Source organism: Watersipora subatra, chromosome 3, assembly GCF_963576615.1.
Source record: "Watersipora subatra chromosome 3, tzWatSuba1.1, whole genome shotgun sequence".
In the NCBI taxonomy this organism is placed as follows: Eukaryota; Metazoa; Bryozoa; class Gymnolaemata; order Cheilostomatida; family Watersiporidae; genus Watersipora; species Watersipora subatra.
The window spans coordinates 72,440,266-72,466,466 of NC_088710.1; the positions used below are offsets into that span (position 1 = coordinate 72,440,266).

The 26,201-nt window shown below is 36.5% G+C and overlaps 1 protein-coding gene across 1 annotated transcript; it reads left to right on the top strand.

Moving 5' to 3' along the window:
- Positions 1-85: 85 nt before the first annotated feature.
- LOC137392254 (eukaryotic translation initiation factor 3 subunit C-like) lies at positions 86-24,216 on the top strand. Its single transcript, XM_068078918.1, has 17 exons — positions 86-133; positions 965-1,073; positions 1,162-1,307; positions 1,408-1,520; positions 1,697-1,810; positions 5,717-5,848; positions 6,049-6,149; positions 7,285-7,405; positions 7,628-7,890; positions 8,519-8,728; positions 10,271-10,394; positions 12,083-12,307; positions 15,394-15,673; positions 15,795-15,988; positions 18,374-18,577; positions 21,192-21,354; positions 23,837-24,216. The coding sequence occupies exons 2-17, from the start codon at positions 985-987 to the stop codon at positions 23,965-23,967; spliced, it is 2,610 nt and encodes an 869-aa protein (XP_067935019.1). The 5' UTR covers positions 86-133; positions 965-984; the 3' UTR covers positions 23,968-24,216.
- Positions 24,217-26,201: the final 1,985 nt, after the last annotated feature.

Sequence of the window (26,201 nt, forward strand, 5' to 3'; positions counted from 1 at the left end):
TTTACCTACTAGTAGTTGTCTGTTCTTGGTGTACTATACCGCCATACAGCGCAGGCCAATAAGTGAACCGAGCCATCCTAACTGCCGTCCGTGTATCCGGCTCTACGCGTGCGCCTTTTTCCCTTCTGTCCAGGTCGGTATTATATCATTTGCTTGTCATTCAGGTAAAATATATAGTCCAAAGCATCTGCATTAACATTTTATCATTAATAATCAAGCGTAGCATTTGAATTTGAGATATCGTGAAAAAATTTAAAACAAAAATGACCCAAACTGTTAAATAATATACAAAAACATTTTGCTATAGTATACAAATTTCAACTGTGGATTAAATAATAAACGAGTCTTCTTTGATTTGTGCTAACATTAGTATTATTAATGCTGCTAGTCTTAGTGTCTATTATTGAAAATTTCACATGGTATTTTAGTTAAGTTTTGCGCTTTCAAAATACTAGCTTTGGTCAACCTGCTCTCCACAAACATTTGCTATCATGCACGTCAATAAAAACGCATTTTATAGTTCGTTATGCAAAAAAAACTCACAAGGCATCAATTAAAAAAATCGATGTTTACTGTTATCTTCAATTTCATGCGTGCCTTTTTTGGAAACGTTATTTATTTCACATCTGGTTACGATGGGTAAAAATGTTCAACGAGTAATATCTGAATTACGTCTTATCCTTTTTCGAAACAAATCTTTAAAATATTGCAAACTAGCTTGTTTTTATAAATTTTTAACGTGCAAGCAGTACTTGATTATAAAACCTTTGCTAGCCTGGAGTTGAAATGCGCAGGGCTCTTTCTTTCAACCCAAACACCATTTGTTTATGCCCAAAGTTATACTGTTGAACTATGGATAAATTACCATTAACAGATGATTAGAAAATCATGACATTGTGTACAAACTGCTCACTGTTTTAATTCATCTGCTGCTGGTTTTAAACTTTGCAGCCTTGATTTTTAGATTGACTGCAAAGTCTGACAATGTCTCGTTTCTTCGCTGGAAGTGATTCTGAGAGTGAATCTTCTTCATCTGAAGAAGATGTTATGCCAACACGAAGCGCGCCGACTAGGTGACTGCTTATATAAATTTCATTGTCAGTTCTTCGCACTGGTAATTTTTAAATCTAACACTCATTCATTGCGAAATATATTTTTAAGGGCTGTGGCGTGGAGTGACAGTGACGATGAAGATGCCAAACGCGTTGTCAAGTCTGAAAAAGAAAAAAGATTTGATGAGCTAGCTGATATTATCAAACAAAGTAGAAATTACAGGAAAATTAAAGATATGTCCAATACCCTCTCGGGTAAGATTTTTAAAAAAATCGTGTTGCTATTAGATGCAAGTAACAAGTGTCAGGCAATAAAGCATGAGGAGCGATAATGTTTTGTATCTTATACCCTTAGCGTTTGAAAACTTAACCAAAGCATTTGAGAAGGCTAAGCGGGTGATTGACAAGGAAGGCTTGCCTCATTTCTTTATTCGCCACTTGGCTGAATTGGAAGATTTCACTGCTGAGGTATGACTTGCATCTGATCATTCTCAATGCTGTAGTCTATGGTAATTGTCTGAATTGTTTAAAGCATTCACTGTTTCTTCGGGAGATCTTGTCAAACAGTAATAATATTTTACTCTCAAATTAATTTTTTTACTCTGAATGTTAATGATAAGTGATTCCTGTTTGCTTTGCAAAAGTATTGGGAAGATAAGGAGGCTAAAAAGGCTATGAGCAAGAACAATGCCAAAGGTCTAACAACACTTCGCCAGCGTCTTAAGAAGTACAACAAAGATTTTGAGGATCAGATCAAGGTATGTCTGCACTATAATGCCAAAACTAGTGCTGGCGTCGATCCCAAAGTTCTTTATATTTCAATTCGCTAATGGTTGCCGAATGTTCTCAATATATTTCATTAAATTTTATAGAATTTATATGCAATTGAAAAACCTTGTTATTGAAAACTGGGTTTTATGGGCCTTACTGAATCTAATTTGACAAAGCTATAACACCAAACAATTAGTTGATAATCCATTTTGTTTCCACTATTCAATTGCATTCCCAATCTAAACCCCTTTGCTGCTGAAACAGTTCTCCTATTCATCGGTGAATTTTTGTGTTTACCGTACTTTTCGGACTATTAGCTGCTACTTTTTTCTGATGATTTGAGCCATGCGGCTTATATAAGGGTGTGGCTATTCTGTGGCTTTTTCTTTGACCGCTAGGGCGCATGAACCATAATCTACGGTTAGTGCGCCTTTAGCGATGAAAGAAAATACGAAACAATGTCTGACGATACTGTTCCGTTAGACACTAGGTTAAAAAGCGCCGATTAATATGAAACAGTGCCGTTAGACACTGTTCCGTTTTAAACAGCAAAGTTGCTGCCATGTTAAACAGCGCCGTCTTGAGTTCTGTGGCCTATACAAAGGTGTGCCCTATGTATTGTTTTGTTACAGGTTTTTGGAAAATAAAGCAGATGCGGCTTACATAGGGGTGCGGTTTATAGTCCTAAAAGTATGGTATGCTAAGGTCATTGTAGTGGTGAATGGCAGTAATTTTAAATTTGGTTCAAAGTTTTTCATATCCTTGTTAACCATTTTATTGTGGTTGGTTTCGATCACCACCGACATTGGTCTCACACAAAAACTGTTTCATGCTGTGATCGATCATCAGTTTTGAAACTCCTTAAAATGGAAATGAAAAATGTCTAACTCTTTTGATGCGACGACCCGTCTGGTATGGCTCGGCAAAGCATTTCCATATGCCCAAGAGATACATGATGCAGCTTTAATACAAATGGTTTCTGATTAGTGAGTTGTTAATTAATTACTCCATCATATCTGTGTTTAAACGAAAGGAAACATTTATTTGCATGCATTGAGCTAATAAAAAATATGTTCACAGCCCGTCCTGATTATAGTTTCGCTTTGCATCATTTTTTATTTTCTATCGCGAGTTTTTATTAACAATGACCAATCAGGTCAAAAGCATTACAGCTCCGACTTTTTTTTTACTAATTTTTGATCAATGGACTTTGGATGACTGTTGCACAATAGTACTACTGAGGGTACCTTTTTATTTTTATGAGTAGCCTAATAGTAATGCCGTAAACTAATAAGATTGATAAATCGTCTGACTTGAACATGCCAATGGTCTTTTTGAAAATGTTTGGCAAAGTGTTCATTCCCATTCTGCAACACATTTGTGGTATTTTTCATAGCATCAGTTAATGTAAAATTTTATGCTGATTAATTTGGTATCAAAATTATTTTTGGTAGGCCGTGTGTTTCAAAAGTTATGATGATTTATACACGACCTTGTCAATTATTAGGTTTTACCGAAAACAAAGCTAAGAATTTCTTTGTCCCAGCAAAAAATTACAGTGCGTCATCAGGTTACAATGACCCTGTTATACGATTTTTTTCGCCCAGCAATGTAGAAGATGATCATTTTTTCGCATTCTCTATAAGCAATATTTTTCGCCATACAATATCAACAAAAATTTTTTTTGAAATTCAAATTCGGTATGCTATTTGCCGAAACCCTGACAACGAATGAAAGAGATATGATGCTCGATCTCACTCAGTTGGGCATTATTAGTTATTGTGAAAATGAATCCGGAAACAGATACGTGATGAAATTTGACAAAGTTCAAGTGCAGTAAAATAGTTAGAAAGACATACTAAAACTTAACTTTAAGTATGTGCTAAGTATGTATATGTATGTATGTATATGTATGTATATGCTATATGTTATCCGTCTGCCTCGAAGGTAAGAACTTCTTATGGTATGTACTGCACATAGTACATTGTAATATTACATTTTATTGCAGATCACAACCACTAAATATAGTGGTTATGGTCTGCAATTTAGTAGCTAAAAACCACTATTTAGTGTAGTTACGCTAAATGCACTAAAGTTAATGTAGGTAACTATAATTGCTAAGGTTAACATGTTATTTTGTTACTAATTTTTAATATGTACATAAAGTTTTGATGATTTTACCAGAGGTCTTTGCATTAGATATTTACTGTGGGTTTCTATACACTGTAAATTGCTAGCGGAAGAGTTAAAGAACTAAAAGCTCAGACTTTATTAAACAATTTGAAAACAAAATTAAAGAGCCGTGAAAGATTTTTGAATGGTTTTAGTTTTGCTCTTCATAGAGTTGCCACTGCAAGTCTTGCGTGGTTTGTGTCATTTTGTGACTGTCTCTTATTTCGTCTTCAGTCCGATGTTTCCTTTAAAGATCAATTTAAGCTGTGTGGCAAAACTGCAGCTAGATAGCCAATTTTTTAACCAAATCAGTTAGGTTGTAATTGGTCATTACACTAATCCAAACCTAAAATATTCTCAACAGATCACCAACGATTGTGAGCCATGTGTTTTTTTGTTTCATTGGGTGGCACTTCCTGGTTCCCTTCAATATGTTAAAACATTCAAAACTGAAGATTTCACCCCGTGATAAAAGCTTTCCTGTAATGTTTATTTTTTAAAGTCATATTTTTTTTAATATTTTGACTGTTGTAAGCGATATCTGGTTTGTATTCAAGACCGCTTATTTTAATTATCAGCTTGCTATGATTAGAAGTAACTTGATGGAATTTAATTTATAACATGTCGTGAAACGTGTATTTGAACGCCACCTTAGTTTTAATGCCACCTTTATTTTAATGCCTCCTTTATTTGAACGCCACTTCTTTGACCGTCACCTCTAATTGACCATAAACTCCAACAAATTTTAACACAGGCTTTAAGATCATAGTAGATTAAATGCAAGCAATAGATAGCTGGTAACTGGTAGAGATATTTCTCAGCTTCCCAATGCATATTTATTTGGAAATCTAAAACAAGTCGGAGGCAAGTTACAGCAGATTTCTTACATACAAAAGGGTTTATGTCACTCCGACCGAATGAGTGAAAAATATAGGCGACATTCACTTAGTTTGCGAAAGGGCTAAATTTATCTTCTCAAAATTCTGATGAGCTATTTGAAAAATCCATTGCAACCATTTATTTGAATGTCACCTCTAATAAAGCATCATTATAGGGGAAGGGTTGAAAAAGTAGAGTGCCGTGGCGTTCAAATAGAGGTTTTACCGTATGTTAAAAACTGGCTGCTATTAGACTCAATTATAGATTATCTCCAATAAATCTCAAAAGAGAGTCACTAGCATTGTAAATCGTTAGCAATAAATGACCTAAATAGACTATGAACGACGTGAAATGCGCTCAACAGTTAATTTGTTTGTAAACAGGAATCCATTAGAATTTAAGAAATTTTATCTAACTTTTTCTATAAAAACCTATTTGTGACTCTTTGTGCAAAGGAAGGCTACTACTATAAAAGATGTCTTTAAAATATGGATGCCAGTGAATCATAATCAATAATTTTCTTATTGTTATTTATCAGAGTAGTTTATGGTAAAAGGCAATTTTGATTGGATGTTTGTTAAGTCTAGGGAGTTATGCAAGAGCTGCTTATGTAGTATGAAGCCATCCGGTACCCATGTAAATCTAAATATACTGTAATTCGATCTTGGTATAGCTTATGGACCAGTTCTATTTTCATCTTTTTCTGATCCCTTGTATAATTCTGGTTATACATTGAAGCACACTGTCAGATGACCATGTACATGTAATATATGATGTAACTTTCATAAATCTGTCTTCCTGAGGTTGGCAACGGTTCTAAGGCATTGTTGTTTTGTTAATAGCTATACAGAGAGAATCCAGATGAGTATCTGGCAGAAGACCAGGAAGAAGAAACGGTACCCGATGCAACAGTTATTGCTGCTGCTGCTCCCGTTGGTAAAAAGGAGAAGGCCATCAAAGTTGTTAAGGAACAGGTACAAAATGTGTTCTTTGTCCAAAGACTATCTGCAGTTAACTTGAACAAGGTTATACCTTGCCCGGAGTAATAAGTCCTTTCATCAATTGTCTCTGTATAAAACTACATTCGTTTGTAAAGCAATTTGTAAATTGGCACTATTTCTAGTTTTTCCACATTCCATTGTTTTAACTGACCTTTAAAACTGTCTCTTGATAGGATGACTCGGATGACAGCATCTGGTCTACCTCATCTGACGAGACCTCCTCTTCTGATGACGAAGATTTGGAAAATCCTGCTCTCAAGTTTTTAAAGAAAGCGTAAGTCTGTTTTTTCTAAACCATCCTTTTTTTTTCCATCATGTTTTTTCCGGGTTCTTTAACCCTTTCACCGCCATCTATGTACAAATTTAGCTTTCGGTCTATTGCCAACCATTTTACTGAAAATTGCGGGTTTTGTTACATATTATGTATACATTTTTTTCAATTTCAAACCCAATCTAGAACATTTTTGTTAACATGTTGGCGACATATTTTATGTTGCCAACATGTTAACAAACAGAGCTACCCAAAAAAGTCAATGTATCTATATTATGTGCATTGCTTAATCTATGTGAAGCTACGACCGCTATGAAGCTATAATGATCCTCTACAATGTTCCTTACTCTTACAAATCTCCAACTTTCATTTCCATCGGAGTTAGTGCTGTCATTTTCATTATCAGAGTATTTAATTAATTCTGAATCTGCTATAACATCATGAACAAAACCTATTTATGAGAGCTGCTTGCGGAAGCCATATTACAACTAATAAGTTCGATCGTCAGAAAAAATGTTGGTTGTTGACTTGGAATTTCTTGAAAAAAGATTATAATTTGCTTCGTGAATAAAGGCTAATTTTTTTTAGAAATATTCGGAAAACACTTTGAACGCTAATAAAATTGAAGTACTAACGATTGTTGGTTATGTTGCTACGAATCATTAATATTCGGTTACTACAATAAATGTAGTTACTGAAATAACTGTAAGCAACCCTGTAAATTTCGCAAAATGTGTCTACCGCAATCGATCATAGATTTTGCATAAACTCACGAAGAGCACTGAAAGGATTAATCTATCACCTGCATGATTCCTCATTCTATCACCAGCCTGCTATTTTTTCAATGATCACCTGCTTGATTTCTCATTTGTCACCAGCTTGCTTTCTCCAATTCAGTACCTATTTGTGTAGTCTACAATATGCCCTACCCATCTATAATAAATCACTCCATCTAGCTCGGAATAAAAAACTCAGCTCTGTTGGCTATTTCAGATTAATTAATTTGGCTCTTCCTAATCCATCTTTAGCTGGCCACATCGACGTTCACTGACTTTTTTCTGGTTTTCCGGTTTGCCTAACTACATCTATTCCATCACTCTACGCATTATCTTATAGTTGTCACCTACATTCTCTTCAGGCCCACAGAAAGCAAACAGAAGAAAGTCAAGGCTGCTCCTCAGCCAAAGCCTGTGGTCAAAGCTAAGGTGGAAGAGGACGATGAGGGTTGGACTGAAGTTTCTGCTGGGGCCAGACCCCAGGTAGCTCTGCTATTGATTTTACAATTGTTTAGTGGTAGCTTAACCATATAGCGCACGCTGTACAGTCATTGATTCTAGCCCTCTTACATTGTTTCTGGCAATGCAGCGGAGTCTGGTGTACAACATGGAGCCTTACTGCAGTCTAGTAATGGAGATCCCATACTTCAGAATTTGTACTCAACGAAGGTTGTACTTGATGTGGGCTCCCATCATTTGTTGCAGGAAAGACCAAAGATGTTCCAAAAAGATGAGGACATCACACACGAAGCTGTCATAAAAAAACTCACAGAGATTATAGCTGTTAGGGGAAAAAAGGGTACGAAGCGAACGGAACAAGTGCTGATACTGGAAGAATTGAGGGACATAGCGCAAGGGTCTAACCTTGGCGCAGGTCTTCAAGTCAAGATTCGTTTCAGCATCATGGAGGCCCTTCTTGATTACAACCCTGCAATTTCATCTTGTATGAAGCCTGATGCTTGGAGTCAGTAAGTGCTTTCTAGATTTGTTCTGATCTATCCTGTTATATTAGTAGTAGTGACAGCTAGTGAACTGTTGTATTAGTAGTAGTGACAGCTGGTGAACTGTTGTATTAGTAGTAGTGACAGCTGGTGAACTGTTGTATTAGTAGTAGTGACAGCTGGTGAACTGTTATATTAGTAGTAGTGACAGCTGGTGAACTGTTGTATTAGTAGTGGTGACAGCTAGTGAACTGTTGTATTAGTAGTAGTGACAGCTGGTGAACTGTTGTATTAGTAGTAGTGACAGCTGGTGAACTGTTGTATTAGTAGTAGTGACAGCTGGTGAACTGTTATATTAGTAGTAGTGACAGCTGGTGAACTGTTGTATTAGTAGTGGTGACAGCTGGTGAACTGTTGTATTAGTAGTAGTGACAGCTAGTGAACTGTTATATTAGTAGTAGTGACAGCTGGTGAACTGTTATATTAGTAGTAGTGACAGCTAGTGAACTGTTGTATTAGTAGTAGTGACAGCTGGTGAACTGTTGTATTAGTAGTGGTGACAGCTGGTGAACTGTTATATTAGTAGTAGTGACAGCTAGTGAACTGTTGTATTAGTAGTAGTGAACTCTAAATATATTTGTGCTTTATTTTGCAGATGCCTTAATGCTGTTGATGAGATGTTAGAGTTCCTCGAGCAGAACCCAACCATAAAATTGTCAATGAACATAAAAGAAGATGAGGAAGAAATGGCGAGTGAACCTTATAAACTTCGGGGATGCATCTTCTCCACTGTGGAACGGATGGATGATGAATTCACAAAGATGCTGCAGGCATGTGATGCCCACTCTCCAGATTATGTTGAGAGGTAAAAGATTTTTTTCAACCTCATGTAATCCTCTAGTTCTCACAAATGTTTCAATTACAGTAGTTGATCCACTCAGCTCTCACATTCTTTGAGCTACTACTTCTGGCTTCAAGTATATGATTGTCAGTGTAAACAATCGATAGAGTGAAAACATAGATTATAGAATTAGTGATATTGTATAATAACTAAACTTTGAAAGCTGTTACTACTTATCAGAGTGTTTGCTATTCATGGTGGGAATAATAGCGCGTTGTCAAGGATATGGAGAGAATCTTTATTTGTTGCTTCTTTTTGGCCTTTACTCAATTTTGCTTTAGTTTTTAATATATCAGCAAGGTCTCAATCACCAATATTTGTAGTTTAGTCGAGTGTGGTATGTTACTCCGCATTACTTGTTTACTGATCAATTTATTTATCATTGAGAGCTAAATTGTTAACAATGACGATCACTATACTGTAGAGGCTCCTATAACATATACCTCCTATAACATATACCTCCTATAACATATACCTCCATAACATATACCTCCTGTAACATTTACCTCCTATAACACACCTCCTATAACATATACCTCCTATAACGTATACCTCCTATAACGTATACCTCCTATAACGTATACCTCCTATAATGTAAATGCTAGATAACGTAAAGAACTTGTGTAGTTTTTGTTTTGCAGGTATAAAAGTCCATATAACGTAGTGTCAAGTCAGGTGAATTCTAAAATTCTATTTTAATGGTAGCCTATTTCGTCGAACTTGGAGAGAAAAAATGACATGTTTACAGTGTTATACCTATTATCTTTACAACTTCCGTGGCATTCTAGTTCGTTGTGTAAGGTCGTTAGATTTGTCAACAAAACAGAATGGGTTGCTGCGCGATTGTTCATAAATACGTACTCAAAAGCTATTGATTGGTGCAGATGTTCCAGTGTCACCCTACCAGTCTGAATGTCACAAGTTGGAGTATCGTCGAAGTTATATTTTATCCTAACCTTGACCCTTAGATACAAATAAACGATGAACAAGTAGACACCGCTCTTTTTATAGTAAAATGTATTTGTGTTTTGCTTTAGTGTAGACATATAAAATATTTGTTATTAGTTTTACTTTGCAGAATAGACTTTGCTGTTTAGAAAAAATAAGCAAAGCGCTGTAAATTGATGTTGAAGATGTGCGCTGCCCATCAACATATTGTAAAATTAATGCAATCATGATCTATAAAACCAGTAAAGTTATACAGAAAAAAGAGAAAAGTTGTCGATGCAAACCAATAAGGCTGCAGTCATGGTACAGCCCACAAATTGAAAAGTTTAGTCTAGTTTTTTTTCTCTTTTTTACCGCCAAAGGGGTGAGTTTGAAAAGATCTTGGAACAGATTAGGCATATTACATCTATTTTACTGTTAGTATAACGTAAAATTCCTATAATGTAAATGTTTCAGGAACGGATTATTTACGTTGTAGGAGCGTCTACTTTAGTCGCATCCTTCAAATATATCCTTCTTATACATAGCAGCTTCAGTAAATATGGCTTATTGTGGCAGGTTGAAAGACGAGCAAAGAATATGTGCCATAATTGAGGCACTCACTACATATGGCAAGAGCCACGGCACAGCAGATGAGATGTGCAGGGTGCACCTCTTGAATATTCGACACACTTATTACAAGGTCTCTATCTTGTTTCCTATTGCTTTTTACCAATGAATGTCATCTGCAGCAATAGAATAGCAATTTTCTAGTCAGACTCAGAGATTATCAGACCTTTATTTTAATTTTCTCTAAAAATAACATACTGTTTATCAAATACTAGAAATATACAAATAAAATTGAAAAAATAAACGAGGGATGAAAATTATTTTCACCTAAAAGTGCATCCAACTTTAACTGAAGGCTTTTTTTTTTACATGGTTTTATAGTAACAGTCGTCTCACTCACTTTCTTCATTAAGATCGTATTATCTTATGATTACTTTTCAATTGCCTGCGCTGTAGAAGAAATTGAATGTATCATATCGTTGATTTGCTCTGTGCTTCGGTTTCACAATTATCAAATCGTCTGATTACATTTAGTTCAATCCATCTATATATATATATTTCAAAGTTTGTGTGTGTGTGTTGAATTCGGTTTGTCCAGCGATAGCCATCAAAATATTGGAGTGTATCCGTATTGCAGAAGATTTGATTTCGGAACCTCCCATTTGCCAGGAGGTTACCAATTGAGCTAAGCGAGATCGATGGTTTCAATAGGTGATATATGTCGCTTTGTGTGTGAAAATATGCATGCTGCTCTGCGTACGATGCAATGTCATTTTCTGCGTGCTCTCACGGCTCTTATTATTAAGTACTCAAAGTACCCAAATTAGCCATTGGCAATGTGCCAGAGAACTACGTTACGTGCCACTCTTTATAAGCTGATTTTTAATGCCGGTGCGACGATGAGCATTCCACTAGTATATATATATATATATATATATAAATCTCAACATTTTTTTGTCTGTCGTTCATCTGTCTAGTTATAGCGATAAAGTTTTAGCAGAAAATCATCTTCATAGTGTATTTGAACTCGCGACATCAAATCGCAAGTCTACTAACAAGCGCTCGTAACCACAGGGCTAAACCACTCTTTCATTCCCATCGCTCTCACCATAAATTGTATATCTTTTTCGCGATTGCTTACGCTAAATGTGCACTTCTTATTATTAATTAATATTACTTTTTATGTTTGTTATTTTTGCAATTGTTTTAAAAGCAAGTAATTTTTTACCATTACCTATCTTTTTTAATTTGTAATCTTCATATGTGCCGTTTCAATTTCAAATTCGCCGTTATGCTCATATTTCCAGTTTCGGTACATTTATGTGGACAATTGTAGGAATTGCCTCAACACTCAACACTCTCCGTTCTGTCAAACAAAGTATCAGACAAAAAAGTCCAATTTCTCATGTTTATGTTTGTACCAGTATCGAGAACTATCAGTATTGTCTATCTAAACTTTGAATACAACAAGCTTCTGCTGCAACATTAACCTTTTTATATACACATGATCATTGTTTATTTTTTCTCCCAAGAGGCAGACAAAATTGGCATGAAACTGCCTAAAAGCGCACATAAAACTGCTACTGTTACTGCCATAATATTTTGTGCCGACTGTTAATCTGTAAAATACAGGGTTTCACAAAATCTGTTAAGTAATTTGAGTCTGCTTGTGAATTCACTCGGCTATGAACATTGCTTTTGTAAGTACACTGGAATAAATAATAGTGCTGTCAGTCAATGTTTTAGTTAGTGTGCATTCCTTTGCTAGAGTCCTACAACACGTACTGGCGCCTGTTTATATGTTGCCTTTCCCTCTGACAGTTTGACAAGCCTGCGAGCGAAGGAGATGAAAACACCAGCATCAAAAAGATGAAAACTCTATGTTGTCACATTTTCATCAATGACACCACAGACAGGATCAGAACTCAGGCTATTCTCTATAACATCTACCATCTTGCCCTTCATAATAACTGGTTTAAGGCTCGAAACCAGATGCTCATGTCTCATCTCCAGGAATCAGTCTCTCACTCGGATGTTCCCACTCAGGTAACTTGTAACAGTTCTGCCTATATACGAGGGGCGATCGTAAAGTTTCTGGAATTGTCTCAGTACACAAAAACCGTTAATCGTAATTACCTAATTTAAACTGTCCCCTTCAAAGTAATCGCCTGAGCTTGCTATGCACTTGTTCCATCTGTGTTTCCACTGATCCATGCAATGCTGGAAATCACTTTCCGTGAGGCTTCGGAGTTTTCTCGTCACATTTTCTTGAATAGTTGGTATGTTGTCAAATCTTTCACCTTTCATTGTCAATTTGATTTTGGGGAATAGGTAGAAGTCACATGGTGCTAAATCAGGTGAATAAGGGAGATGGTTAAGCACAGTCGCCTTATTTTTTGCCAAATACTGACGTACCATCAATGAGGTGTGAGCCGGAGCATTGTCATGGTGTAGGTACCAGTCACCTGAGAGCCACAAATCTCGACGTTTCCTTCTGATACTGTCTCTAAGTCTTATCAGAATGTCTTTGTACACATGCTGATTCACAGTTTGACCATGTGGCAAAAATTCAGAGTGTACCACACCTCTAATGTTGAAAAATGTTATCAGCAGCGTTTTTACATTTGAGCGAGACATTCTAGCTTTTTTAGGCCTAGGAGAGCCAGTGGATTTCCATTGAGAACTTTGTGATTTGGTCTCTGGGTCATATCCATAGACCCAACTTTCATCCCCAGTCACAACTTTTGACATAAAGTCAGGATCTTGTGTTAAAGCATCTTTTAGTTTGATACAACAGCTAACTCTTTTTTCTTTTTGGTCGTCAGTGAGCAGTTTGGGTACCATCTTTGCAGAGATCTTTCTCATGCCTAAATCTTCAGTGAGAATAAGATGACATGCACCATAAGAAAGCCCACTTTCTGCTGATATTTCCCGTATAATCAATCGCCTATCTCCCATCACCTGCTGCCTCACAAGGTCTGTGGCAGTTGTGGTCCTTGAAGTTGCCGGTCTGCCCATGCGGTCATCATCTTTAGTACTTGTTCTTCCCTCTCTAAATCTTTTGTGCCATTCATAACAAGCTGTTTTTTAAGGGCAGAGTCTCCATAAGCTGTCCGTAACATTTGGAGCGTCTCAGCACCGGATTTTCCAAGTTTTACACAAAATTTTACACAAATGCGTTGCTCTTCTACTTTATTCATTTTGGAAAAATCCGACAAACGATAAAAAATGACCTTGACATTGCCTACTATAACTTCATTGCGGGTGCTCTGACAAGCGTAAAACTTTAGTTATGGGGAAATCCCGTGCTGCTTAACAACATGGAACAATCAAAACAACTGCACATGGTCTTATATTTGACTAGGAAAACGATTCCGGGAACTTTATGATCACCCCTCATATACAGCATTTTACTCGTCCTTAAATATGGCATAGCTTTGATGTAATTTTGTTAAATTTTAAATTGTGCAAAAGATTTTTGTAAAGTTGTTGAATAGTAATAAACGCGTGATAATATTTTGCATAAAACTTCATAAAACTTGGAGGTCCTGATTAAAAAATTGTTTTTTTATTCTACGATGCTTTTGTTGTGCTACAGTAAGTTCGTAAGTAGTTCGTAGTACAGTAAGTCGATGGATTACTGTATTATGTATTGGTAAAAGCGAGATAGAGAGGATAACTCCAAGTATGTAAATATGCATAGGATTCAACAAATAGTTATTACTAGAGATGCTCCGATTCTAAATTCACTAGCCGATTCAGATACCGATCTGATGTATCGATTCTTATTGAAAAATAATCCGATTCAGATCTTTTGTGTTGCATAGATAGTTCATTTTATTTTACAAATATAAACATAATTCAAAGAAAATATAAATATTAATGTATTTATTTGTTTGTATTTATGGAGAAAAAAAAAGATATGTTCACATACTGACCTACCGTGCATGTAGTAACAAAACAGTCCATGTTTCTTGTAAATGAAGGTAATTACTGTTAGCGCTACAGTTCTCACTGTGATAACGAAGTCCCTCTTCTATTGTTGGATGAACTGCTGTGCCTGTACGAGTTTAGAGCAAATCAATGTTTCTTTTAATTACCGTTAGTGATTCAATTCTCTCAGTAAGAAGTCTCTTTCATCTACCACTATCAGTGTAGCCAGTCGTACTAAAAAGGTACTCACTTGCCACAGATGATGGAGGACAGGCTAATTACCGTTAAGCCACTGGGATTACCGTTTTTTGTACGATACAAACGATACATTGTATCGTCAGGATCAAAAGAGTGATAGATAACTGTATGCATCGATTTTTTAAATAACTTTCGTAATGTTAGTAACTAGAAATATTTCACTGCGTTCTTGTCTATGTTATCTTTTCGTGATTGGCTACAATAAATCCTATCGATGTAATTGGGAAATACCACACTTTGTGATTACGTCCTGACTAAAGCAAAAAGGTTCCTCAGCTGTGCTGATCAGGCTTTAGACAAGAAATAAATTGTGTGGCAGGCCCAAAATTCATTAGGTAAAAGTAAGGAGCTTGCAGCTGATGATTTGTTATTAGTATAGCAGGCTAAAATACCGTTTTCTGCTAAATAGTTGATCTGTAAAAAGCATCGGATTTTTCAGGTTTTTGAAGAAAAGATCTACCAATTCCGATACCAAAATCGAGGCAACTCTAGTTATTACCCTTACCCATTAAATAAAAGTAGTTTTTTAATATTCATCAGTCAGATCCTGGAGGGCTATGTCTAGGGGTTCTGCAAGCACCCTAAGAGCAGTAATACTTGGGTCTTTTGTATTTGCATGTTTACATACTTGGTTGTACTGTGCAGTACACCAGTACAACAGTATCTAGCAATACTTTGATTTTTCGTAATTTGCTTCAGTACATGAGTTTGCTCAGCAGGTTGCCTCTCCATAATTAAAATGCCTAAAGTAAAATGAGAGGCATGAGAGGATTCTCTGTATTTTTATATTTAATCTGCTAAAAGCAGGATATTATTGATTGGCTGCTACGCGACTTCATCCCTAAACTAAGGCTACATGAATGCACTGACCAATGAATAAGGACCATTGTGACGCTATTTAATGTAGAAAGGCTTTTAGAAACAACTGTTTACGGTTTCAGATATGCTACAATAGATGTATGGTGCAACTTGGACTCTGTGCATTCAGGAAGGGTTTCATCAGAGATGCTCACGACTGCCTCCTCGAAATTCAGAGCTCAGGACGTGCGAAGGAGCTTCTCGCTCAGGGTCTTCTTTTGCAGAGGCAGAACGAAAGGACTGCTGAGCAGGAGAAAATTGAGAAAATGAGGCAGATGCCTTACCACATGCACATAAATCTAGAGCTACTCGAGTGTGTCTACCTCGTCTCAGCTATGCTGCTCGAGATCCCTTACCTGGCTGGTCAGTTCCTACCTAACACTTTCTTTTGGTAAAACAGAGGGCATGTTCCATGATGTCAGACCAGATGTTACACCGACTACTGCCTTTCAGTCTCATCTAAGACCTCTAATGTTGCTTTTAGCTCATGAGCTGGACTCTAGACGTCGACTGATCAGTAAAAATTTCCACCATGTGCTGAGAATTAGCGAACGACAGCCTCTCACTGGTCCACCGGAAAGCATGCGTGAGCATGTTGTGCAGGCCAGCAAAGCAATGAAGCGGGGAGAGTGGAAGTCTTGTCGTGACTACCTCATCAATGATAAGATGAACCTTAAGGTTGGCTGATAGATTACCATTATTATTATTAATTCTTCTGTAAATATGCTCAAAAAGGATGGTGTGGCATATCTGCTGCCAAAAAATCTCTGTTATACATTAACACTGCTTCAGCATGTAACAGTGTTTGCGTCTTTTCATGTGACAGCTCTTCTTGAAGGCCTGGCTACGTACTCCCACATAAGGCGTCCTTTGCGTAGTCATTGCTTCAGCAAGCATCGTTTTGAAGTAAGCATGTTGGTTTACATTGGTAGAGATGGAACCGACGCATCTATGACTGGTTGAAATAGTTGATTCAATTTTATTCACTTCCTACCCATGTTCGTTGCGTCTAAGATTGGCTTTCGAACGACGATGACCGCAGCGTTTCACACAACTATCTATTTATATATGGGTAGAGATATTTTCATTCATAGAATATTTATGGAAGTCATTAGTATAAATTAGAACTGCTCATTAAACATTGCAGAGAATTTATTCGGTAATTGAATATGTTAAAATCCTTTTGTTTTCTATAGCTCAATTTATGTCATGAACTCTGTTTTTTTACTTGGTTGTTTTCATCCTTGACCTGTGGTGTTTTTTGTCTGAGCAACAAATGTCAATGAAAATAGCTACACAAACACTATTGGTATCGCAAATTACTTATGATCCATTTTACATTACAAATGTTCTGGCGGTACTTGCCATACGAGTTTAATTCGTTTTAGTGTTGGAATCATAAACCAACATAGTAAATATCCAGCGCAAACACCCACTGGTAAAAATCATCAAAATTTTATATATGTACTGTACATATTGAAAATTAGTAACAAAATAATATGTTAACCTTCATAACTATAGTTACCTTCAGTAACTTTAGTGTATTTAATGTATATTATCTGCAATAAAATGCAACGTTACAATGTAATGTGTGCAGTATGTACTATAGGGAGTTGTTACTTTCGAGGCAGACGTATAACATAAACATTAAATTTAACTTTCATGAGTTTAGCTCACTAAACACATACTTGAAGTTAAGTTTTAGTATTTTTAACTATTTTCCTGAACTTGAACTTTTTCATCGCTAAAATTTTATCACTCGTTTGTGTTCGGTTACGTTTTTACAATAATGAATAACGCCAAACTGAGTGAGATCAAGCATCGTATATCTTTCATGTATTTTATCGCTTATCTGTTTCTGGTTTTGCTTTCACAATAACTAATAAACGACTAACACCTAACTGAACGGGATAGAGCGTTGTATCTCTTTTATTAGTTGTGAGAGGTATTTTGGTGAATTGCATATCGACATATTTGTTATTCCGGCGTAATCAGCACATCGACTGCCACATTTGAATTTCGCGAGAAATTTTTGTCAATTTCGTATGGCGAAAAATATTTCGCATGGAGAGGACGGAAAATCAGTGTGTTTTACATAGCAGGGCGAAAAAATTGTATGACAGGGTAATCATAACCCAAGGTAGCCTGTCTTGACAAGCTGTTGTTATTGCGTAGTTGTCCCCCCGTCGAGCGGCGAGCAACAACAGCTTGTCACAAGACGTGCTGCACCTGATGCATCAGCTGCACTTATAAGGAGTTGTTCTCTTCCGTCTACGCGGCTGGGCCGCGATGTTATGTCGGTCGCTCCATTGGTAATCATAACGGATTTCAAGCAAAAATTTCTGTAGAAAAAAAAACAAGATTACAACGTTTAACCAAAGACCAGTTTCTGCGATAAACTTTAGTAGAACTTAAGAATAAAATAAACTCAAAATAAAATCCATAAGAACAAATAAAACTGACTGATACAAAAATAGAAATAAAACTGACTGAGCGCACAAATAACGACATGTTTAGTCGCTGTTGTTGCCTAAATTTTCAAATTCTAATAAAGTTTACTGGAGAGAGGGGTCGCCAGTTAAACGTTCTTATTTTAATTTTTCTACATAAATTTTTGCGTGAAATCCGTTATGATTACCAATGGAGCGACCTGAATAACATCGCAGCCAAGCCGCGTAGACGGAAGAGAACAACTCCCTATAAGTGCAGCTGATGCATCAGGTGCAGTACGTCTTGTGACAAGCTGTTGTTGCTCGCCGCTCGACGGGGGGGGGGGGGGGGACAACTACGCAAAAACAACAGCTTGTCAAGACAGGCTAAACCCAAGGGTGCACTGTACTCAAAATCCAGCTAAGTAGTCATGGCCTTCACTCTACTAAAATCAATTCTCACTGGTCAATCTATTTTCCAACGCTGCACATTGTTTAGTAACATCAGTGCGAGTAGTGTGTAACAGCAGCAAATATCCACTCTACACGTCGGCGATGCATTATGTAGTGTGATGTGTGCGTAGCCAGGCCTTAATATTTCTCCTCTTTTATCACTTCCTACCATCTGTGCCAGGTTTGGGACCTGTTCACCAATGCTGACCAAGTGCGTGACATGATCACACTGAAGATTCAAGAGGAGACACTACGAACTTACCTGTTTACCTATAGCAGCATATACACATCTCTCAGCATGGACACACTTGCTGAGATGTTTCAGCTGCCTCGCACCACCATTCACAGCATCATCAGCAAGATGATCATCAATGAAGAGCTATTGGTGAGCAGTCGTTATGTTCAAATCGTATTGCTGTTCAAGATTTAGATATCATTCCGTGCATTGCAAGCAATTGTCTCGACGGCTGATTCAGCTGTTAGCAGCCGTGAAGGATTTTCCATTAGCGGTGAAATGTAAGCCTTGTGTTAAAAACATTAAAACGGATGCAGAAAGGCTAGAGCCTTCAGTCCTTTTGCTGCCAAGCGCAGATCACTCCGACATGCTGTAAATATTGTACCAATTCTTCCTACTCAGTAGAAAAATTTGAATCTCGAATCTTGCTGTCAGAAAGCAGCTATAATTTACCTCTAAGTTGTTATAGAGCCATAAATAATTATGCATTGGAAAGTTGAGAAATATTTCTACAAGCTGATATATTTTGCTTGCAGTTAACATGAAGATTTTATATGTGTTACAATTTGTTGAAGCTAAATTCTTTTTACAATTCTCCTAATTTGAATGCATTTTATAATTATAAATTTATTTATAAATTTTGCATAGAAGCACATTGCACTGATTCATTTGTTTGCTACAGTTTTCAACAACTGGCTTGTATGTGTATTAGAAGATGAGTTATGAGCGTCGATTCTGCACAAGCTCAGTTTAGAGTACGCTGTTGGGGTTATCAAATGATATGCTACAAATCTGCAAATTTATAAGTTCTGTTATAATACTCAATCAAATGTTACAAATATATTTTTCAAAAACAAATGTCATTTATGACATTTGTTTTTGAAAAATATATTTTGTTTGTTTATTACATTGTTTGTTTATAAACAAACAATGTAATAAACAAACAATGTAATAAACAAACAATGTAATAAACAAACAATGTAATAAACAAACAATGTAATAAACAAACAATGTAATAAACAAACAATGTTTATAATACATGCTGAAACCGAGATAAAAACCTTAAAAAAATGATTTAGCATCGTTAGCTTCTTGGCCTCAGCTACCAATTGCAATCTGACTGGCTTTCACGTCGACTCATTTCGGCTTCCTCAGATTTTCAAGTTCTTTTTCGGCATCCTCTGACCTAGAATCCCCTTCTTCACTGATGAACCAGTCGATATCAGCGTCTGAACATAAGCTTTTTTTAGCAAACCAATAAATTTTGTGTGTAGCCATTTTTAATACTTTTCACGGAACGGAAGCGAAGTTTTACTAACATGCAGTGCCTGCACATGCGTGCTAAGCACAAATATTATTCGGGCAGTAGTAGTACAGACCTCATCGTATTTACTCAACTCGCTAGTTAGTTGTTATAACACAAATCTATAAAGCATTAAAAGGATTTTAAAAAGGTCATCCTACATCCTATTTCACATCCTACAGTGTAATTTAAAATTAACTCATTCGCAACCGACTAACTTTCATGCGATCTATCTCCAATTTCCAGTCATTTCGCAGAAAAATGCTATAATTTAACTTACTACTACGAGAAACTGAATTGAGATAGATTACCCATTCAATTTTCAAAATAACCAGCCAAGTCTCCTTTTTCAAATGGTATAAAATTCAGATAGATACTTCATATTTCTTACATGTAGACATGTGTCTCAAAAAATGTAGTTTTAGAAAATTTCTGATTTTCTATAACCTTTACTTGCTAAAAAAAAGTTAGAATTTCACAATAAGAATGTTAAAATATAAGTAGTTTAGCTAAAATCATTGTTTGGCAATATACAATGCACAATTATAAATATTTTTTTTATAAATAAGTCATGAACGTAAAAAATCATGAAACTTTAATTTCGACCTTTTACTTGCTAGTATCATCCTTCAACCCAAAACATAGCAAATCTACATGCCAATATAACTCAAATAAACAGTTATTATCATCAACATGTTTCAAACAATAAAAATATGTTCAATAACTCTGTTCTTGACTTTTCAGACTTCATAGACAGCTCTAAGAATCAATATGATTCTATCGAAAGTGAATGATAACTTTAGTCTAACCGCGGCTGACTGCCTAAAAAGTGCATTCTATTCGAGCATAACGATTCAAATTGGTAAAATTAAGTTATTAACAACTTTGAAACATTAAAACTAATGTTTTAATTTGATTTATGCAGTCTTTCACTGTCTTACCACTCCTGAATCTGCATATTTACTTCTGGAGTTGAAAAAATTGATTGCGAACGATAAAATTTTAAGTCACCATGATTTCCGGTTCAAGTAGACGTCGATATGGGTTTAGTATTTTGGTTATAACTTTTGCCAGAGATATCATTGAGGCATATTTGTAAGTTTTTCTGATTGGCCAGAAATCTTTCTTCCTAACTAATCAAAAATTTTCTTCTATAACTTGGAAATAACATTAAATAGAATAACTTTCCAAGGAGAGATAACTCACGTTGGCTGCTTAGCTACGATATAAATTCGCAAGTAAACTCGCGATCGTTGCGAATGAGTTAAAGATACATTGGATAAGTTGATGTCGATCGTTTCCGATACAATGGTGTTTACTTTAGTCATGATGTACATATGTATACGGCGTAGAGAAATTTGTCATAATACAAAGTGGTGGGTTACATAGTTGAGCAAAGCTACAGATATTTTTAGTGTTAGACTTGTCTTAAGCAGTGCATTGACAAGTGGTTGGTTGTAGGCATCCCTGGATGAGCCAACACAGTCAGTAGTTATGCATAGGACGGAGCCAAGTCGTCTGCAGTCTACCGCTCTGTTGTTGAGTGACAAAGTTGCCTCCCTTGTTGAGAACAACGAGCGTCTTCTGGAAATTAAACAAGGCAACCATGGATTCTCCAATAAAGGTACATACTGTAAAACCTTTATTTGAATGCCACGACTCTCTAGTTGCAACCTTTCTTTCAGAGTGGCACTTTATTAGAGGTGACGTTCAAATAAAGGGTGGCTGTGTATTTTTCAAACACTTTTTCAGAATGTTGAGAAGATAAAATCAACATTCTCATGGGTGAATCAAATGTCCCCCATATTTTGCACTTTACTTTGAGTAGTGCGTCATAAACCCTTTTTTGTGTAAGAGTTTTGCCAACTTCCATTTGTTGTAGATCTTTAAATAAATATGCACGAGGAAGCTTATACATGTTTCTACCAGTTGATATTTATTGCTTATTGCTTGCAATTTACCTACGATGATCTTATAGCCTGCGTTGCAATTTGTGTGAGCTTTAAAGTTTTTTATTTAATTGTAAATTTGAAGGTATATCTTTATTTTTATAGCTATATTTAACAAGGTTGCATAAAAGCTCATTGCACTCATCGATATGTTTGCTACAGTATACAGCCAAAACTGGCTTTTTATGTGCAATAGAACAGGAGTTCCGAGTGTCGATTCATTGTAAGCTGAGTTCAGATTACCTCAATCATGCTATCAAATAATATGCTATAAATCTGCAAATTTATAAGCTATATAATAATCTATCAACTGCTACAACAATATATTCAAGAACAATTGACATAAACCATAATTATAATACATTCAGAAATAAAAATTAACATTTTTGTAACAAAATATTTGCAGCATTTGCTCGGCAGGTTGCGTTCTGATCGTGCTTTCGTATGGAGCCATTTCATCATCCTCTAGCTGTTCAATACCTTCCGCAGTGTCTGCTGACTTGAACTCTTCTTCTGCAGTGCTGAACTAGTCGATATATAATTCAAACATTTTTTTAGCAGAGCAATACTTGTACGCGCTGCTGTTTGAAAAACTTTTCGCGAAAATAATTACCTTAAGCCGGATGCGCACTTAGCATAGGTCGTCCAAAATATTGTAATTTTTAAAACATTTTTCACGTACGTCGAAGTATCAAAACCATGTTAAACAAAGAAATACTATTACAGTTACTAATTATTTCTATGGTGTTGCAATTGGAGTTTTTCACGAAAAAAACCTAGGTACACGTAGACTTGGAGTTGGAGAACGGACATCGATATGAACAGAAGCAACGAACGAAATAATTGTTATTGATTTAATTGAGTCATTATTTACATATTTTTGTGGACATTTTCTACTAATCATTATTGCTATTATGGATTTGTTAAGATTAAAAATGTTAACTAGTGGCGTTCAAATAGAATTGGCGTTCAAATAGAAATGTCGTTTAGTTAGAGGGTGACACTCTATTTTTCAACCCTTCTCCCTTAATACCGCTCAAATAGAGGTGGCGTTCAAATAACGGTGGCATTCAAATACAGTAAGTTGTTTGAATCGGTGAAAGTAGAAAGCAGTAGCTGCACACTCAACTAATCTATAAACTATCAAATGTGTTGCTCGGATAACACAAAGTTGTTCAGAGTTGTCATTTTACAACTTTGCTTTAAAGTACTCTTGTAAGAATGATGCGAGACAATTCTCATAGACTGTGATATCCTCCTTCGGCTGTGACTGAATTTTCATGTGACATAAACCAACCTTACTGATTAAAATGTACAAGCTTCAATGCCATTATTATTTTAAAGTAAACATTTAAAAAAATCATGTAGCAATCGTTGTTCTGCGAATGTTGCAAGAAGCATTGGTGTTACTAAAATATAAAGGTGTAGTTAGGGTAATTTTGTATGTTTCGACAAGCAGTTGTGTCCTGCTATGATTTTGACTGTTGCAATAATTTTAAAACCAAGCCTCATTTTGTCACATTCAATATTTATGGTGTGGGTGAACAGCAAGACGAATGTGGGTGTTATTTTGTAAGGATCATTATAACCATCTGGTAATCACTCCGGACTTAGGTAGCAATGGGTAATCAAAAACCTTGATAAACTGCTACAAGGTACTGCACCAGATTTTTAATCTTTTTGTTGTCAATGGTTATGCAATCGTAGTGGGCTCTTGGTTTAGCTTAATGTAAACCTGCTGTAAAGCCTGGTTCCCATATCGATTGCGTGACTCCGGCGGTAACACGCGCAGCAAAACGCTTGCGACGCTTGGCTCAGCGGCATCTGTTCTCATAAAAGCCACATCGTTAATAATATCGTAAACATAATTGTGTAATCAAATAAAATGTTCGCTCGCCATGCCGCTCCTATAATGGTGACCTTTACCCGTACAGTGCATTTCGGGAAGGTTTTGCCTGCGGCCGTTTGCGAAATTTGAACAGCGCTAAACTATTGCGATGTCACCGGCAACTACCGGCGGTACCCGGCACGTACGTTCCCATTTCACCGTTAATAGCCTGCGGTGCTGTCGCCGGTGCTTTGCGACGCATATAGGAACCAGGCTTTTAAGTAATGGGCATTATAACCTTGGTATAATTACTCAAGTTTGCCTTTTAGGTGGCTACGATAAGGATGGAGGCCAACAAAGAGGTAACAGAGGCGGAGCCTACAGGCGTGTTGATAACCAAAACTGGAAGAATCGACAGGGATTCGGTGGTCGATCTGGTTACCAACAAAAAAACTACTAGAGCATGTCTGTGACCGGTCGATCTCATCCAAGATCTTTCGTCTTAAAAGCATATCATTGAGCAACGATAACTACCGGGGCTAACAGCGGGTCAGGCAAACGGATGCTATTGTGTTGATGTAGGCACAGCCAGTTGTTAGCCCCGGTACCAAAGGTTCACAGACATGGGACTCTTGAGACTAGATGTCTAGAATTCATACTTCCATATGTTTCTAAACTGACTTCAATAAAAGCCTATGTATTGATGTCATAGCGGTGTACATTGTAATGTGATTTGAGAAGGAACCAGTTTTGGGCTACCAGCTACTAAGCTTTCGCAACTTACGAAAAAAATGCTGTATCATACCACTACAGTTTGCATTTGAATATTCTAACATTTAAACGCATAAACACACGCCAGTTCCCTAATACCTAAATCCAATGTTTATCATGCCAGTTTGACGCTGTCAGACGCTGGCAAAAAACATCAAGTTATAATAATAGACGTAGTTTGCTCAAAATAATCTTCACTGTTTATAATGATCTCGCAACAATAGCTACTGTCTCATGCGGTGTCTATTGGGTGCATCCTGTACCAAAAAATGTTTAGATTTCAGATCAAACATGCCATGAAATGATCGTGTCCAGAATCCAGTCACTTGTTCTCGAAAATCCACTCTTTAGATTGATATTTTGCAGTAGAAATTTAACAAATTATAATATTGAAGTCCAACAAACAATGATTAAAACAAACAATTATGTAAAAGATTAAATATTGTCATCAGCAAATGCTAATAAAGATGCGTCGTATGTTTTAATGGTTTCTTCTTGCTCCTAGTGATAGAAATGTTTTTGCTGTGCTGTTTTTTTTTGTGGTCATTGTTACTCGCTCTCAATCGGTGCTTGTTTGGGTAGAGACAAGTCAAAGATACTTCTATTTGAAACGAAGAGGTCAAAATTTAAAATGCTGATTGGCCTAAGGGAGTAAGAGACATTTTGGTGCAAAAATCACGATACTGATCTCCACTATGGCTTTAATCCGACAGAATTAGGATTGGAAGATAGTGAATAGGAGGAGCTGAGTTTATATCTAAGATAGATTTAAACTAATGTTAGGCCCTTCGCTTGGTCTGACAGGCTACTTGAAGTATTTCTGTATTTGGATGGCAATATGGGCTTGTATAGCTCTAACACTGGTGGAATCCATGCAGCTTTCATCTTCTATGCCAGGGGCGCTCAACAGGCGGCCCTGGGGCCAGATGCAGCCCTCAGCCTGATTTTATGCGGCCCCCCAGAGACTTTACCAATTTAAAATTTTTATACTGAATTTTCTGCCCAAGTTCAGGCCCGAACTTAGCAGAAATGTAGGCCAATTGTAACCACACTTTCTGACCATGTTAACAGCTATGCTATGACTCTTGGAAATCCCCTTCCCTTGCATCACTTTTTTCTTCCTGTCTGATATTACTGCACATGTGGGTAAAATCCCCAGTTTTTAGGGAATTTCCCTAACTGACCTGCTAACTGTTGGTTTATAAATCGGTTCATTCATTTAAACACAAGCATGGCAAGTAAAAGGAAGATAGACAAAGAGGGCAGAGAATTTAATAACGATTGGAAATTAAGCTATTTTGTGAAACACCACTCTGTAAATCAGGCTGTCTGCGTAATTTGCAACCAAATTATAGCAGTTCTTAAAGAATATAATATTCGACGGCATTATACTACTCGCCATGCACAACAGTATGACCAGCGCAGTAGCCGAGAGAGAGCAGAGAAGTATGAAACACTGTCAAAAAATCTCGCATCACAGCAGCGCTTGTTCACCCGCTACACTGAAATCGGTGAAAAGGCTACAAAGTGTAGTTTGGTGATAGCTAACAAAATTGGCCAGAGGCAGCTGCCATTTCAACATGGAGAGTTCGCAAAAGAGGTAAGTTTATCTCTATTTCATCAATATGCTGAATATTACCGGTTTTTGTTTAGGTACCATTTATATGTGTATTATATTTGCATGCATTTTATGTTTTATTTAAATTTATCAGCATATTCAACAGCACATGAAAGTATTGTTATTGACTATTGTATTGTAGGTACTGACAGCATTTGTGGAAGAGTTTTGCCCCGACAAGAAAGAAGCACTGGAGAGCATCTCTTTATCAAGACACACAGTAATTAAAAGGATTGAAACATTGAGTTAGGACATTGAGCGCAAACTCAAAGAGGTTGCAAGCAATTTTATCTACTTTAGCATTG